Raw genomic sequence first — 19,729 nt, forward strand, 5'->3', positions numbered from 1 at the left:
CTCTAAAAAGTATCTTTTGCAGAGCAAAAGAAGTACAATTTATCAATTCTTTTCTTGTATGAATCATGCTATTGGTATTACATCTAAGAATTCACCATCAAATCCGAGTTCATAGAGATTTCCTCTAGAAAAACCCAGATGTTTTCTTCTAGAAGGTCTACAATTTTACATTTTACATTTAGTTCTATGATCCATTTTGAGGTAATTTCTGTAAAAAGTGTAAGGTAGGCATCAAGGTTCGCTTTTCTGCATATGGATGTCTAACTGTTCCAGCACCATTTGTTGAAAAGACTAACTTTTCTCCATTGAATTGCCTTCGCACCTTTGTCAAAAATCAGTTCACAATATTTGTATGAATTTATATCTGGGCTTTTTTCTGTTCCATTTATCTAAATGTCTATCCTTTGGCAAATCTCAGACTTTCTTGATTACTGTAGTTTCATAATAAGTCTTGAAATTGAGTAATGTGTGTCTTCCAGCTTTGTTCTTCTTTTTCAGAATTATTTTGGCTATTCTAATTCCTTTGTTTCTCTGTATAAATTTTAGAATCAGTTTGTCATTTTACTCATCTATGAAAAAGCTTGCTGGGATTTTTCATTGAGATCTTAACAATATTGAGTCTTTCAATCTATAAACATTTATTTAGACTTCTTTTGTCAATGTGTTACAGTGTCAGCATACAGAGCCTGCATATGTGTTAGATTTATACCTAAGTGTTTCATTATTGGGAAGTTCTGATGTAAATGGTATTTTTAAAATTTCAATTCCAATTGTTCTTTGTTAGTACATATAAATATGACTCTTTCTTTTACCTTCAAATGACTTTCAATCCTGAGACCTTACTAAATTCACTCATTAAATCTAGAAGTTTTTTGTAGATTATCTGAGATTTTCTACATGAATAATCATGTCTATTGGCAATAAAGTTAGTTTTTTTTCCTGTTCTTCTAAGTATATGCCTTTTATTTCCTTTTCAAGTCTAATGCACTCATTGTACTTACAACTTCTAGTACAATGTTGAGTAGGAGTAGTGAGAGAGGACATCTTTGCCTAGTTTCTAATTTTAAGTGGAAGGCATTCACTTTCTCATCATTAAGTATGATGTTAGCTGTAGGTTTTTCATAGCTACTTCTAAGGAGATTGAAGTTCTATCCCTAACTTGCTGAGAGATATCTTATGAATGAATGTTGAATTTTGTCAAACACTTTTTCTGCATCTACTGAGACGATCACATGGTTTTCCATATTTGGTCTGTTAAGATGATAAATTTCATTGATTTTTTTTTTTTAAGTGTTTAACCAGCCTTGCATTCCTGGAATGAACCTCACTTGGTCATAATCCATAATCCCTTTTATAAATGCTGAATTTCATTTGCTAATATTTTGTTTCAACTTTTTATTTCTATGTTCATGACAGATATTGGTCTTTTCTTGGAATGTTTCTGTCTGGTTTTGGTATTTTCGTAATACTAGTCTCATAAAATGAGTTGGGAAGTGATCCTTCTTATTTTCTGGAATGGATGATACTATTTTTTCTATAAATGGTTGATAGAATTCACCACTGACACTATCTAGACCAAGTTTTCTTTTTATGGAAGGTTCTTAACTACAAATTCAATTTCTTTACTAGGCATAGGACTATTCCAGCTATACGTTTCTTCTTGTGTGATGTTTGGTAGTTTGTATTTTTCAAAGAATTAGTCTATTTTATCTAAATTACTGCATTATGGGCATAGAGTTGTTCATAGTATTTCCTTATTATCCTTTTACTATCCATGGGATCAGTAGTGATGGCCCCTTTTCCATTCCTGATATTGGTAATATGTGTCATCTATCATTTTTCTTGGTCAACCAAGCTCTCAGTCTCTCAATTTTATTCATCTTTTCAGAGAACCAGCTTTTGCTTCATTGGTTTTCTCTATTTTTAATTTCATTAATTTATGCTCTGGTCTTTATCATTTCTTTCCCTTTGTTTGCTTTAGGTTTAATTTCCTCTTCTATTATAGATTTATTAGGTGTAAGCTTAGGTTACCGATTTTACTTCCTTTTTGTTTTTTAATATATTCATTTAACACTATACATTTCCTCTATATACTTACTTTAGATCAATCCCACAAACTGTTATTTTCATTTAGTTCAACTGTATTTCACACTGTTAAATTATTCTGATTCTTACAACTCGTTGCACCCTGAAACTCTGTGATACTCCTTTCTTCTGGATCTTCACACATTATTTGACCTTTCCTTCTGAAGTTTTTTACTGGATTTTCTTCTTCTACTGCTGCCATGATTCTTCTGTTAGTGTTCTTTCAACTCTATATGTTATCCATGGTTGAGCTCATCTATTCTCTTGATTTTAAGTGACATTGATATTCATTTACTCAGTCATTCCTCTATCCATCAACCATCCATTCAATCATTGAGCACCCATTATTATAAGTCGAGTACTGACCTTGGTATCAGGGTTACAATAGCAAATAATATAGATAATGGTTATGTAAATATATGATAGAGAAAAGTGCAAGGCACTTAGGGGAACACAGAGTGGAGGCATCTATCCAGAGGTGATATTTAAAGTAACAGCACTGATCACGAACCATAGTGTTGGATCAGAGTTCTACAGGGACCTTTCTACGCCAGATATAAAACCTTTCATTGCTGGATCACGGGAAGGCCCTGGGATCCTAGAAGAGAAGCCAGGAGAGCTAAGGTATGAGGAGTCACTTGGGGGGGCTAAAGGCAGTGGCTATTTACCAGTCAATGTTTCAGTATTTTAACTACTACTACTGTTACTCTGGTGAGCAGTAGCTGAATACGAGAGCTGTACCAGCCTAGTCAAATTTACAGTAAAGGCATTCCTAAATGAGAAATATACAAATAAAATATATATGTAAATATATATAATACATAAATATATATTTAAAAATATATAGACAAAAGATAGCCAGGTACAGAGGAGGGAAAACAGTTCTAGGCAAACTGAAGTAAAAAGGTCTGAAAACAAAAGGAAATGACATATCTAAAGAAGGTTGCCTTCAGAAGGCTAGAGACTGAAGGGACCTTGATGAAGGATAAGGGATGAGAGGATATTTAACATATATCAAAGGCCACGTAAGTCAGGCAGTCAAGCTTTATTCTAAGGTCATTGGAATACTATCCATGAAGGGTTTTAATCTGATCAGATTTGCATCTTAGAAAAACCACTATAACTACAGTATTGAATAGATTGAAGGCACGTAAGAATAGGGGAGAGACAAGTTAGAAGGTTACTGTGGTGTACACTAAATCTTTATTTCCAGATAATATTTATATTATATATACACACATATATATGTATATATATATATATATATATATATATTTTTTTTTTAGTTGTCTTGGCAACTCAACCTCAACATGCCCAAAATTAAAATACTTGCCTTCCTCCAACATGTTATGTCTTCCTTTGTACCACTTCTGTACCTTGTTAAAACTGTTCATATCACCCTGAATCATAGTGATTTGTTTATATGTGTTTGCTCTCCCACCACACTCCAAGTTCTTCAGAAACAGCATGGTGTGTGGCACATACTGAGCACTAATAAATATTTATTGAACTAGCCTATAAAGTATAATATTGTGGATTTGAAATGACAATGAGTTATTTTTTAAAATAAAAGTTTAAATTAAATTTAAGATTCTCTGTTTCAGAAGACAGTGATCCAATATGTGGTTAAATCTAAGAACTTAAAGCAATTTGTACAGAATGATACCAATTAGATATTTTAATTTGTATAGATATGTGTGTCATTGACATTATTTCCAGATAGTACAATTATAGGTGGTTTTAGATTTCTACTTTGTAAATGCCTATATTTTCCAAATTTTATACAATGAACAAGTTTATTATAGCAGTGAGGAAAAACACAAAAAATGTAAATTTTTAAAAGCAAATATACATACTGAAAGATATCTACAAAATATTAAGCAAAATTACATATAGGTGGTAGGATCACCAATGATTTTCAATTTTTTCTTTACACATTTCTGTATGGCTTTAATGTTTTATAGTGAGTATATATCACTGTATTATCAGATTAATTTCTTTCAAGAAAGCAGTGATGAGTATAAAATATTTTATAAAGGTTTCCATGAAAAGTATTTGATTTTAAGTGACAAAACTGGCAAGACACATTTGCAACAACATGTGAAAAATATCTAATTTTTTTTAACATCTAACAAGCTATTACAAGAAAAAGACAAATAACTGCTAGAAAAATGGGCAAAGTTTATGAAAAGAAAGGTTCACAGAAAAATACAAATGATTTATAGATGTTCAACCTCCCTCATAATTAAAGAAATGCATATTTAAATACAATATCTATCTACCAAATTTTGCTAAAGCAAAGTTCCTGAGGTGTGGCACAACAGATACTTACATACACTGTTGATGAGAATGAATATTGGTGTAGCCTTTTTGGAGGATAACTTGGCAACAGTATAAACCTTTTAAATGCTCATTACCTTTTAGTCACAATTCCACTTCAAGGAATTTAACCTACAATACATGTGGCACATACGTGCCAAAACAAATGAACATGAAGGTTCAACGTAGCATTAGTGGTAATAGCAAAAGACAGGAAGCAATCAAAATGTCCATCAGTAGGGGATTTATTAAACAAATTATGGTACAAAATTCACTCAACTGACTGCTAGGCAGCCATTAAAAGAATGAAGTGGATCCATAAGTAGTGCTAATAGAGCTCTAAATGAGACTGAAAACAGTAAGCACAGTGTGCTCCCATTTAAGTTCTCTTAGGAATATATTCCTCTTGATATACATACAGAAAATTTCTGGAAATATACATAAGAAATTGCTAAAAGTGGTTATCACCCAGGAAGAAGGTCAGAGTGGTCTTGGGTGAAATGATCTTTCACTTTTTTACCATACACTCTATTATCGTGAGACTATATTACATTCCAATCTTTTTAAAAATTGTTTTGATTCATTTCTTTGATATTTAAAGAACTAAACTGAACTCTCTAGAAATTCAGTTACATTGAACTGAATATTAACCAACAGCACCAGAAATCTGAGAAATTCCTATGAATAAATGGCTTAAATGAAATATGTACTAAAACTAAAGCCAACTTCAGTATTTTGATGGTAAAGAATCTATATTATACTTATAGCAAAAATAAAGCAATTTTGTAAGTACTATGACTAAATTTTTCCTCTTAAGGCCTATTTCAAAAAAGATCTACCTGAAAGACTATATGAATAATGATACAGCCTAAAAGTTTTTATAAAATTGCTCTATAATCTGCTAAGGAGCACATTTTTCTGAGGAACAGTAATATATACTGAGCATCAAATTTAAAATTTCCCTACAAAACCATATGAAACAAGCACCAGAAGAAACTGACAAATCATTTCCTCTTAGGTCTATTTTTTAGCGAGTATAACTGACCCTTGAATAACATGGGTTTGAACTGTGTGGGTGGACTTAAATGCAGATTTTTTTTAATAGTAAATACTACAGTACTACAAGATCTGTGGTTGGTTGAATCTATGGATGCAGAACCACAGACACAGAGGGACAGCGGATATGAAGGGCTGACTATAAGTTATACGTGGATTTTTGACTCTGCAGAGTCAGCGCTCCTAACTCCTTCAATGTTCAAGGGTCAATTGTACTTAATACTGCAGAAATCACTCCTCCCTGAATTACAACTTAGTTTTACATTGTTTAATTACAGATGATAAGATGCTGCTTATCTCGAAAAATAGTTTCTATGTAGCATAAAGGCTTAAATTTTCTACAAATATTGTCACTCATCAGCTCTACTTTGATGAGGTAGTAAAAGGGTTTTTTGTAACCTCCTGGTTTTTTACCTGCTATCAGCTTCTCTGTTTCAGGTAGATGTGTGAACTGTCTTTTATACTCCTCATTCCTGTCTTTATAGGCAGAACTTGAAATCTGCAACAATAAAAAAATTAATTCTCTGTTTAATTATAATCATCATTAAATGAACTGTAGTATCTTAGAAAATAAAATTAAAATGGACTTTAAAATCATACACTTTTTATACAATATTTTTGTATGTCTTTATATGAAAAACCACATAAACATTTCAAAAAACACCAAAAGGAAGCAAAGGGTGCTTCCAGGATGATGAAGTGAGGACTTTGGCAAATCCTCTCTGCAAAGTCAAATATATAGCTGGGAAAAAAAAAACACAAAAAACAACTGTCAAAAACAATCATCTCAAACGACTGGAAATTGACTAAAGGCATACAATAAATGGAGAAATATTTTCTCAGGAAAATCTACTGAACCTGGGTATGAGCATCAGAAGTCTGTGGCACTCATTCCTGGGCCTGCTCCCATTACTCTTCCTCCCCCGCAAGTTACGTCAGTGTAGTACTTCTACAAAGGTGGAACAGGCCATGAAAACTAGCAGCGATGCTGACAGAGCAGGACTCAGTTGATTCAGAGTGGAAAGCAGAACACCTATCCCAGAAGTGAAAGGAAAAATTCTGAAGCTATCCAAGTGCGTGGAGGTTGAAGTCCCAGTTAGGACAACAAACAAGCAGACTGTCAGATCAGTAGGGGGTGTAACAGAGAGATCTTAGAAGAGAGACAGCCACAGGTGAACTTGATAAATTCTCCATGTAATCCTAAATAAACAGGGACTACACGCATGTGTAACAGAGAATGGAGAAATCCCAAACTATCCACACATTCCAGGATGGAGATACAAGAAGTCTCAGTGGAACATTAAAACTGGGACAAACTTGAAAATGATCTGAATTTTGAATGCACTACCCAACCTATACACAGATTTGTCAGCAGAAGGGAAAAGCCTTACTGGCTCTCTGTCTTTGAGCACAATTTCTGACCAATGATTGGCTGATGTAAGGGGTGACACCAGAAACCAGCCTTAAAAATAAAACAACAACAATAATAATAAACTGAGCAAAGACATTTGCTTCCACATACCACAGGACAAACATATTTCACAGATTTACTCTAGGCAAGTTACTAAACAGAAATTAGCAATGACAAGCCTTAGGGGTAGAAAGGATGCAATCAGAATCCACAGCTGCTACAGTATGTTATCTATATTGTACAATTTTCTATTTTTTAATTAATTTTATTTATTTACTTATTTATTTATGACTGTGTTGGGTCTTCATTGCTGCGTGGGCTTTCTCTAGTTGCGGCGAGCGGGGGCTACTCTTCGTTGCAGTGTGCGGGCTTCTCATTGCAGTGGCTTCTCTTGTTGTGGAGCACGGGCTCTAGACGCATGGGCTTCAGTAGTTGTGGCTTGCAGGCTCTAGAGCGCAGGCTCAGTAGTTGTGGCGCACGGGCTTAGTTGCTCCGTGGCATGTGGGATCTTCCCAGACCAGGAGTTGAACCCGTGTCCCCTGCATTGGCAGGCGATTCTTAACCACTGCACCACCAGGGAAGTCCCTATGTTGTCCAATTTTCAAAAAACTTATGAAACATGAAAAGAAATAGAAAAATGTGACATAATAAGAAAAGAAAAAAAGCAGGCGATAGAGTCTTTCATGGTTCCCAGATACTGCATTTAGCAAAGACATCAAAGCACTTATTTAAAATATTTTCAAAGAACTAATGAGAAGAAAAAGAGGGAGAGGACTCAAATCAATAAAATTAGAAATGAAAAAGGAGAAGTTACAACAGACACCACAGAAATACAAAGCATCCTAAGAGACTACTACAAGCAACTCTATGCCAATAAAATGGACAACCTGGAAGAAATGGACAAATTCTTAGAAACGTATAACCTTCCAAGACTGAACCAGGAAGAAATAGAAAATATGAACAGACCAATCACAAGTAATGAAATTGAAACTGTGATTAAAAATCTTCCAACAGGGCTTCCCTGGTGGTGCAGTGGTTGAGAGTCTGCCTGCCAATGCAGCGGACACGGGTTCGAGCCCTGGTCTGGGAAGATCCCACATACCGCGGAGCAACTGGGCCCGTGAGCCACAACTGCTGAGCCTGCGCGTCTGGAGCCTGTGCTCCCAACAAGAGAGGCCACGATAGTGAGAGGCCCGCGCACCGCGATGAAGAGTGGCCCCCGCTTGCCGCAACTAGAGAAAGCCCTCGCACAGAAACGAAGACCCAACACAGCCAAAAATAAATAAATTAATTAATTAATTTAAAAAAAAAAATCTTCCAACAAACAAAAGTCCAGGACCAGATGGCTTCACAGGCGAATTCTATCAAACATGTAGAGAAGAGCTAACACCCATCCTTCTCAAACTCTTCCAAAAAAGTGCAGAGGAAGGAACACCCCCTAACTCATTCTACGAGGCCACCATCACCCTGATACCAAAACCAGACAAAGATACTACAAAAAAAGAAAATTACAGACTAATATCACTGATGAATATAGATGAACTCATTCTACGAGGCCACCATCACCCTGATACCAAAACCAAACAAAGATACTACAAAAAAAGAAAATTACAGACTAATATCACTGATGAATATAGATGCAAAAATCCTCAACAAAATACTAGCAAACAGAATCCAACAACACATTAAAAGGATCATACACCACGATCAAGTGAGGTTTATCCCAGGGATGCAAGGATTCTTCAATACATGCAAATCAATCAATGTGATACACCATATTAACAAACTGAAGAATAAAAACCATATGATCATCTCAATAGATGCAGAAAAAGCTTTTGACAAAATTCAACACCCATTTATGATAAAAACTCTTCAGAAAGTGGGCAAAGAGGGAACCTACCTCAACATAATAAAGGCCATATATGACAAACCCACAGCAAACATCATTCTCAATGGTGAAAAACTGAAAGCATTTCCTATAAGATCAGGAACAAGACAAGGATGTCCACTCTCACCATTATTATTCAACATAGTTTTGGAAGTCCTAGCCACGGCAATCAGAGTGGGTAAGACTCAGCACTCTCCCTGCCAGGGCCCCAGATTCCATCCCTGGTCGGGGAACAAAGATCCCACAAGCCGCGCAGTGTGTCAAATATATATATATATAGTGAAGTATATATAAATATATATATATATATATATATATTTTAAAGTAACCGTCCTTGAAGGTCCCAATTTCTTCTTTCTCTAAAATCATTTTCAAAAAGTAACAATCTTCTCATTCTAAGTAATTCCAACACTTTTGGTGCATATTTATACACGTCAATACAGTAAAATTCAATAAACTAGCATCTTGCAGTCCAAAAATCCTAATGGCTGGCACCAGCTAGTCAAAAATGCTCTGGAGAGTCTCACTGATTAGTATCTATGGCACACTGCATAAACTCATAAGCAGATTTTTAAAGCAGTTTTGATAGCAGATGGGAATAAGAGAAAGTGTAAAAATTAAGAGTAAATTAACTTGGTACATTAGTCATAAAAGACTAGATTGTACTGTAGTAATCAGCAACCCCCAAATCTCAGTGCTTACAAGAACAATGGTTTATTTCCCATTTAAACATAAATGAACAATGTGGGTTGGCAAAAGGCTTAGTTCCACACTGTCCTAACACAGGGACATACGCTAATAAAGGCTCCACCATCCAGGGACAGGAACATGGCAAAGAGTGTACTAACTCTAACAGCTTCCCCCTAGAAATGACACACATCATTTTCTTCACATTTCATTGACAAAAAAATAGTCACATGGCTACACTTAATTCAGGAACATGGAGAAACAAATATCTATCATGGGCCCAGAAGGAAATGAAACAAAAATCCTGATGAACAGAATGAATGATTATTTAAGATTACTGAATGGGGAGATTAACCAAGATGGCGGAGTAGAAGGACGTGCTCTCACTCCCTCTTGCGAGAGCACCAGAATCACAACTGGCTGCTGGACAATCATTGACAGGAAGACCCTGGACTTCACCAAGGAGGACACCCCACGTCCAAGGACAGAGGAGAAGCCACAGTGAGACGGTAGGAGGGGCGCAATCAGAGTAAAATCAAATCCCATAACTGCTGGGTGGGTGACTCACAGACTGGCGAACACTTATACCACAGAAGTCCACCCACTGGAGTGAAGGTTCTGAGCCCCACCTCAGGCTTCCCAACCTGGGGGTCCGGCAAAGGGAGGAGGAATTCCTAGAGAATCAGACTTTGAAGTCTAGTGGGAATTGATTGCAGGACTGTGACAGGACTGGGGGAAACAGAGACCCCACTCTTGGAGGGCACACACAAAGTAATGTGTGCATCGGGACCCAGGGGAAGGAGCAGTGACCCTGGGGGAGACTGAACCAGACGTACCTGCTGGTGTTGGGGGGTCTCCTGCAGAGGCGAGTGGTGGCTCTGTTTCACCGTGGGGATAAGGACACTGGCAGCAGAGGTCCTGGGAAGTTCTCCTTGGCGTGAGCCCTCCCAGAGTCTGCCATTAACCCCACCAAAAAGCACGGGTAGGCTCCAGTGTTGGGTTGCCTCAGGCAAAACAACCAACAGGGAGGGAACCCAGCTCCACCCATCAACAGTCAAGTGGATTAAGGTTTTACTGGGCTCTGATCGCCACAGCAACAGGGAGGGAACCAAGCCCCACCCATCAACAGTCAAGTGGATTAAGGTTTTACTGAGCTCTGACCGCCACAGCAACAGTCAGCTCTACCCACCACCAGAGCCTCCCATCAAGCCTCTTAGATAGCCTCAACCACCAGAGGGCAGACAACAGAAGCAAGAAAAACTACAATCCTGCAGCCTGTGGACCAAAAACCACAGTTACAGAAAGACAGAGAAGATGAAAAGGCAGAGGGCTATGTACCAGATGAAGGAACAAGAAAAAACCCCAGAAAAACAACTAAATGAAGTGGAGATAGGCAACCTTCCAGAAAAAGAATTCAGAATAATGATAGTGAAGATGATCCAGGACCTCGGAATAAGAATGGAGGCAAAGATTGAGAAGATGCAAGAAATGATTAACAAAGACCTAGAAGAATTAAAGAACAAACAAACAGAGATGACCAATACAATAACTGAAATGAAAACTACACTAGAAGGAATCAATAGCAGAATAACTGAGGCAGAAGAACGGATAAGTGACCTGGAAGACAGAATGGTGGAATTCACTGCTGCGGAACAGACTAAAGAAAAAAGAATAAAAAGAAATGAAGACAGCCTAAGAGACCTCTGGGACAACATTAAACGCAACAACATTCGCATTATAGGGGTCCCAGAAGGAGAAGAGAGAGAGAAAGGACCAGAGAAAATATTTGAAGAGATTATACTCGAAAACTTCCCTAACATGGGAAAGGAAATAGCCACCCAAGTCCAGGAAGCGCAGAGAGTCCCATACAGAATAAACCCAAGGAGAAACACGCCGAGACACATAGTAATCAAAGTGGCAAAAATTAAAGACAAAGAAAAATTATTGAAAGCAGCAAGGGAAAAACGACAAATAACATACAAGGGAACCCCCATAAGGTTAACAGCTGATTTCTCAGCAGAAACTCTGCAAGCCAGAAGGGAGTGGCATGAAATACTTAAAGTGATGAAAGGGAAGAACCTACAACCAAGATTACTCTACCCAGCAAGGATCTCATTTAGATTTGATGGAGAAATCAAAAGCTTTACAGACAAGCAAAAGCTAAGAGAATTCAGCACCACCAAACCAGCTCTACAACAAATGCTAAAGGAACTTCTCTAAGTGGGAAACACAAGAGAAGAAAAGGACCTACAAAAACAAACCCAAAACAATTAAGAAAATGGTCATAGGAACATACATATCGATAATTACCTTAAACGTGAATGGATTAAATGCCCCAACCAAAAGACATAGACTGGCTGAATGGATACAAAAACAAGACCCATATATATGCTGTCTACAAGAGACCCACTTCAGACCTAGGGACACATACAGACTGAAAGTGAGGGGATGGAAAAAGATATTCCATGCAAATGGAAATCAAAAGAAAGCTGGAGTAGCTATACTCATATCAGATAAAATAGACTTTAAAATAAAGAATGTTACAAGAGACAAGGAAGGACACTACATAATGATCCAGGGATCAATCCAAGAAGAAGATATAACAATTATAAATATATATGCACCCAACATAGGAGCACCTCAATACATAAGGCAACTGCTAACAGCTATAAAAGAGGAAATCGACAGTAACACAATAATAGTGGGGGACTTTAACACCTCACTTACACCAATGGACAGATCATCCAAAATGAAAATAAATAAGGAAACAGAAGCTTTAAATGACACAATAGACCAGATAGATTTAATTGATATATATAGGACATTCCATCCAAAAACGGCAGATTACATGTTCTTCTCAAGTGCACACGGAACATTCTCCAGGATAGATCACATCTTGGGTCACAAATCAAGCCTCAGTAAATTTAAGAAAATTGAAATCATATCAAGCATCTTTTCTGACCACAACGCTATGAGATTAGAAATGAATTACAGGGAAAAAAACGTAAAAAAGACAAACACATGGAGGCTAAACAATACGTTACTAAATAACCAAGAGATCACTGAAGGAATCAAACAGGAAATAAAAAAATACCTAGAGACAAATGACAATGAAAACACGACGACCCAAAACCTATGGGATGCAGCAAAAGCGGTTCTAAGAGGGAAGTTTATAGCTATACAAGCCTACCTAAAGAAACAAGAAAAATCTCAAGTAAACAATCTAACTTTACACCTAAAGAAACTAGAGAAAGAAGAACAAACAAAACCCAAAGTTAGCAGAAGGAAAGAAATCATAAAGATCAGAGCAGAAATAAATGAAATAGAAACAAAGAAAACAATAGCAAAGATCAATAAAACTAAAAGTTGGTTCTTTGAGAAGATAAACAAAATTGATAAGCCATTAGCCAGACTCATCAAGAAAAAGAGGGAGAGGACTCAAATCAATAAAATCAGAAATGAAAAAGGAGAAGTTACAACAGACACCGCAGAAATACAAAACATCCTAAGAGACTACTACAAGCAACTTTATGCCAATAAAATGGACAACCTGGAAGAAATGGACAAATTCTTAGAAAGGTATAACCTTCCAAGACTGAACCAGGAAGAAACAGAAAATATCAACAGACCAATCACAAGTAATGAAATTGAAACTGTGATTAAAAATCTTCCAACAAACAAAAGTCCAGGACCAGATGGCTTCACAGGTGAATTCTATCAAACATTTAGAGAAGAGCTAACACCCATCCTTCTCAAACTCTTCCAAAAAATTGCAGAGGAAGGAACTCTCCCAAACTCATTCTATGAGGCCACCATCACCCTGATACCAAAACCAGACAAAGACACTACAAAAAAAGAAAATTACAGACCAATATCACTGATGAATATAGATGCAAAAATCCTCAACAAAATACTAGCAAACAGAATCCAACAACACATTAAAAGGATCATACACCACGATCAAGTGAGGTTTATCCCAGGGATGCAAGGATTCTTCAATACATGCAAATCAATCAATGTGATACACCATATTAACAAACTGAAGAATAAAAACCATATGATCATCTCAATAGATGCAGAAAAAGCTTTTGACAAAATTCAACACCCATTTATGATAAAAACTCTCCAGAAAGTGGGCATAGAGGGAACCTACCTCAACATAATAAAGGCCATATATGACAAACCCACAGCAAACATCATTCTCAATGGTGAAAAACTGAAAGCATTTCCTCTAAGATCAGGAACGAGACAAGGATGTCCACTCTCACCACTATTATTCAACATAGTTCTGGAAGTCCTAGCCACGGCAATCAGAGAAGAAAAAGAAATAAAAGGAATACAAATTGGAAAAGAAGAAGTAAAACTGTCACTGTTTGCGGATGACATGATACTATACATAGAGAATCCTAAAACTGCCACCAGAAAACTGCTAGAGCTAATTAATGAATATGGTAAAGTTGCAGGTTACAAAATTAATGCACAGAAATCTCTTGCATTCCTATACACTAATGATGAAAAATCTGAAAGAGAAATTATGGAAACACTCCCATTTACCATTGCAACAAAAAGAATAAAATACCTAGGAATAAACCTACCTAGGGAGACAAAAGACCTGTATGCAGAAAACTATAAGACACTGATGAAAGAAATTAAAGATGATACCAACAGATGGAGAGATATACCATGTTCTTGGATTGGAAGAATCAACATTGTGAAAATGAGTATACTACCCAAAGCAATCTACAGATTCAATGCAATCCCTATCAAATTACCAATGGCATTTTTTACGGAGCTAGAACAAATCATCTTAAAATTTGTATGGAGACACAAAAGACCCCGAATAGCCAAAGCAGTCTTGAGGCAAAAAAATGGAGCTGGAGGAATCAGACTCCCTGACTTCAGACTATACTACAAAGCTACAGTAATCAAGACAATATGGTACTGGCACAAAAACAGAAACATAGATCAATGGAACAAGATAGAAAGCCCAGAGATTAACCCACGCACCTATGGTCAACTAATCTATGACAAAGGAGGCAAAGATATACAATGGAGAAAAGACAGTCTCTTCAATAAGTGGTGCTGGGAAAACTGGACAGTCACATGTAAAAGAATGAAATTAGAATACTCCCTAACACCATACACAAAAATAAACTCAAAATGGATTAGAGACCTAAATATAAGACTGGACACTATAAAACTCTTAGAGGAAAACATAGGAAGAACACTCTTTGACATAAATCACAGCAAGATCTTTTTCGATCCACCTCCTAGAGTAATGGAAATAAAAACAAAAATAAACAAGTGGGACCTAATGAAACTTCAAAGCTTTTGCACAGCAAAGGAAACCATAAACAAGACGAAAAGACAACCCTCAGAATGGGAGAAAATATTTGCAAATGAATCAACGGACAAAGGATTAATCTCCAAAATATATAAACAGCTCATTCAGCTCAATATCAAAGAAACAAACACCCCAATCCAAAAATGGGCAGAAGACCTAAATAGACATTTCTCCAAAGAAGACATACAGACGGCCACGAAGCACATGAAAAGATGCTCAACATCACTAATTATTAGAGAAATGCAAATCAAAACTACAATGAGGTATCACCTCACTCCTGTTAGAATGGGCATCATCAGAAAATCTACAAATAACAAATGCTGGAGAGGGTGTGGAGAAAAGGGAACCCTCTTGCACTGTTGGTGGGAATGTAAATTGATACAGCCACTATGGAGAACAATATGGAGGTTCCTTAAAAAACTAAAAATAGAATTACCATATGACCCAGCAATCCCACTACTGGGCATATACCCAGAGAAAACCGTAATTCAAAAAGACACGTGCACCCGAATGTTCATTGCAGCACTATTTACAATAGCCAGGTCATGGAAGCAACCTAAATGCCCATCAACAGACGAATGGATAAAGAAGTTGTGGTACATATATACGATGGAATATTATTCAGCCATAAAAAGGAACGAAATTGAGTCATTTGTTGAGAAGTGGATGGATCTAGAGACTGTCATACAGAGTGAAGTAAGTCAGAAAGAGAAAAACAAATATCGTATGTTAATGCATGTATGTGGAACGTAGAAAAATGGTACAGATGAGCCAGTTTGCAGGGCAGAAGTTGAGACACAGATGTAGAGAATGGACATATGGACACCAAGGGGGGAAAACTGCGATGAGGTGGGGATGGTGATGTGCTGAATTGGGCGATTGGGATTGACATGTATACACTGATGTGTATAAAACTGATGCCTAATAAGAACCTGCAGTATAAAAAAACAAACAAAACAACTAATACTAAACTTTCATTGGGTTATTTGTATGGAAATATGTTAATATAAATGTTTCAGACATTACATGAAATTTCTAAAAATCTTATATTTGTATTTGTATGGAAATATGTATGGAAATATGTTAATATAAATGTTTCAGACATTACATGAAATTTCTAAAAATCTTGTATTTGTATGGAAATATGTATGGAAATATGTTAATATAAATGTTTCAGACATTACATGAAATTTCTAAAAATCTTATATTTGTATTTGTATGGAAATATGTATGGAAATATGTTAATATAAATGTTTCAGACATTACAGGAAACGTCTAAAAATCTTATATGTTCTGGTATAATGTTATAAGTAATAATCCTAGTTATTACTTTAAAATGTATATCTCAGAAATAACTAATTTTCTTGTCAACTGCATTATTATGAACTTTCATCAAATCTTTAACCATGGTCATTTTTAAGTCTTTTGTCATTTACAGACAGTTCTGGGTGTACTCTGATGATTTTGCAAATATGTTCCTATAAAAGAGTTTCATCTTCAAGAAATTCATGGAAAAGACTCTGACAAGTACAGGTTTCTGGTAACTGACTGTACTGCTGAACTGAATGAATAAGCATTTTCAGAACTCTAATGAAAAACTGATGAACTCATAAAACTGCTAACAAAAGATCAAGATGAAAAAAAAGAAATTAATTACATGGGACTGAGTGAACTGATGAGGATGAGTATAATTTTTGTGACTTTCTGTCTGAATTAAAAAAAAAAAATCCCACAAGGACTCAGAGGAAAAGAATATACAAATCAATTTTCACTGCAAAGTAAAGGAGCTGTTACAGTGGAGGATTACTGGACTGAATGTCAATATTATGACATAGTATAAGTGTGTTTCATGTTTGGTAATTGCAATCATTGTTGCTTTTGTTGTGGTCATCCATGTACAATGCTTGGTGTCAGTCTATCTATCTCTTGTAAAAATAAAATACAGTGTGTGTGTGTGGAAAAAAAAAAAAAACAAACAAACAAACAAAAAAAACCCCAAAAAAAAAAAAAAAAAAGATTACTGAATGGGCTAAATCAAGAATTACTGTACTACTAGAGAGGCAATGAATCTCTTCAGAGAGCCCATTTCTACCCATTCAATGCAGAAGAAAATAGTCATTTAGAGTTCCATGCCAACAAGGCACTCACTTTTTAAAATGGAAATATAATTCACATACCATAAAATTCACCCTTTTACAATATACAATTCAGTGTGTTTTGGTATAGTCACAAAGCTGTGCCACTATCACCATTATCTAATTCCAAAAACTTTTATCATTCCCAAAAGAAACCCTATACCAATTAGCAGTCATTCCCCACTTGCCCCTCCACCCAGCCCCTATCAACCACTAATTTACTTTCTGTCTCTATAGATTTGCTTATTCTGGGAATTTCATATAAACAGAACCATGCAATATTGTGGTCTTTGTGTCTGTCTTCTATCACTTAGCATAATGTATTCAAGGTTCATCCATATTGTAGCATGAAACATTACAACATTTCAGTTAATGGATATTATTCCACTTTATGAATATATTATACCACATTTTATCTATGTATTCATCAGTTGATGGACATTAGTGTTGTTTCCATTTTTTGGCTATTATGAATACTGCCACTATGAACATGGATGTACAAATTTTTGTGTGAATATGTTTCAGTTCTCTTGGGTATATACCCAAGAGTCGAATTGCTGGCTTACATGGTAACTCTACGTTTAACATTTTGAGGAACTGCCAAACGATTTTCCAAATTGGCTGCACCATTTTACATTCCCACAAGCAATGCATGAGGGTTCCTATTTCTCCACATACTCACCAGCACCTAACGTCTGTCTTTTTCATTACAGTCATCCTAGAGGGTGTGAAACGGTATCTGATTGTAGTTTTGATTTATGTTTAGATAATGATGATTGATGTTGAACATCTTTTCCTGTGCTTATTCACCATTTGCGTATCTTTGGAGAAATGTCTATTCACATTTTAATTGGGTTATTTGTGTTTTTATTATTCAGCTATGAGTTCTTTATATATTCCAGTATAAGTCCCTTATCAGATATTTGATCTGCAAATATATTCTCACATTCTGTGAGTTGTCTTTTCATTTTCTTAATGGACTCCTTGAATCACAAAAGTTTATAACTTTGATGAAGTCTAACTTATCTTTTTTTTTTTTTTTTTGCCCCTTGAGCTTTGTATCATATCTAAGAAATTATTGCCTAATCCAAAGGTCATGAAGATTTACACCTATGTTTTCTTCTAAAAGTTTTACAATTTTAATTCTTACATTTAGGTCTATGATCCATTTTGAACTAGTTTTGTATTCAGTATGAAATACGGGGTCCAAATTCATTCCTTTGTATGTGGATATCTAGTTGTCCCAGAATGATCTGTTGAAAAGACTATTTCCCTCAATGAATTGTTTTGGCACCCTTGTCAAAAGTCAACTGACCATAAATGTGAGAGTTTATTTCTAGACTCTATTCTATTCTATTAATCTATGTGTCTAGCCTTATATCAGGGCCACATTGTCTTGATTACTGTAGCTTTGTAGTAAGTTTTGAAATTAGGATGTTTATATTTTCCAACTTCACTCTTTTTCAAGATTGTCTTAGATATTCTTGGCCCTTGCATTTCCATATGAACTTAGATTCAGCTTATAAATTTCCACACCAAAAAAAAAAAATCAGTTGGGATCTTGATAGGGATGGCACTGAATTTGTAGATTAGTTTAGGGAGTACTGCCATCTCAACAATGTTAAATCTTCCAACTCATGAACAAAAAATATCTTTTCATTTATTTATAGAATCTAAAATTTCTTTCATGCGGCTTCATAGTTTCAGTGTTCCTGTCTTACACTTCTTTTGTTAAATTTATTCCTAAGTATTTTATTCTTTTGATGCTATTGTAAATGGAATTCTTTTTTAAATTTCATTTTCAAGTTGTTCACTGCAATGTATAGATTTTCAATTAATTTTGGTTTTAGAATCAGGGTAACACTAGCCTCAGTGAATGATTTAGGAAGTGTTCCTTTTTTTTTTTTTTTTTAATGGAAGAGATTTTGAAGGATTTGTGTTAATTCTCCTTTAAACAATGTGGTAGAATCTGCCAGTGAAGCCATCTGGTACTGAGCTTTACTCTGTGAAGTTTTCTTGCTTTGGTTTGGTTTGGTTTGGTTTTCTTAGTAATTCAATCTCTTTCCTTGTTATAGGTCTTTTGAGATTTTCTATTTCTTCTTGAGTCAGTTTCAGTAGTTAGTGTTTTTCTAGGAATTTGTCTAGTTCATCTACGTTCTCTCAGGTACTATTTCAAATGTATAAGGTTAGCAAAACTTTAAAGACTGATAATATCAAGTGTATTGGAACAAAAACCAAGATAGACTATATGTTCAGCCATATCTCAACAAATTAAGAGAAGTGAAATCATACAGAGTGTGTTTTCTGACCATAATGAAATCAATCTAGAAATCAGCAACAGGAAGATAGCACAAAAATTCCCAAACACTTGGACACTAAACAACGCACATCTAAATAATCCATGGGCCAAAGAGGAAGTCTCAGGGGAAATAAAAAAATATACTGAACTGAATGAAAATAAAAATACAATATATCAACATTTGTGGGACACAATTGAAACTGAGAAACAAATTTATAGCACTAAATACACACATTAGAAAAGGGGAAAAGTCTAATAATCTCAGTGTCCAACTCAAAAACTTAGAAGAGAGAGAGCAAAATAAACCCAACATGAGCAAGAAAAAAAAAAGTATATAATAAAGATAAGAGAAATCAATGAAACAGAAAAACAAAAATAGAGTATCGATGAAAAAAGAGATGATTATTTTAAAATAATCAATGAAACTGGCAAATCTATAGCAAGACTGACAAAGGAAAAAAAACCTTGAGCAAGAAGATATGAATCACCAATATGAGGAATAAGA

The 19,729-nt window shown here is 35.5% G+C and overlaps 1 protein-coding gene across 2 annotated transcripts in view; it reads right to left on the bottom strand.

The window, feature by feature from the left end:
• The window catches only part of GRAMD1C (GRAM domain containing 1C), a 103,582-nt gene that overhangs the window by 67,525 nt on the left and 16,328 nt on the right, over window positions 1–19,729 (bottom strand). For both annotated transcript variants that reach the window (XM_057546104.1, XM_057546103.1), the window contains exon 2: window positions 5,875–5,959. In XM_057546104.1, coding sequence (XP_057402087.1) covers window positions 5,875–5,959 — 85 coding nt within the window. The remainder of the gene's footprint in view (window positions 1–5,874; window positions 5,960–19,729) is intronic.

The sequence above is a fragment of the Balaenoptera acutorostrata genome, chromosome 4 (assembly GCF_949987535.1).
Source record: "Balaenoptera acutorostrata chromosome 4, mBalAcu1.1, whole genome shotgun sequence".
Lineage (NCBI taxonomy): Eukaryota > Metazoa > Chordata > Mammalia > Artiodactyla > Balaenopteridae > Balaenoptera > Balaenoptera acutorostrata.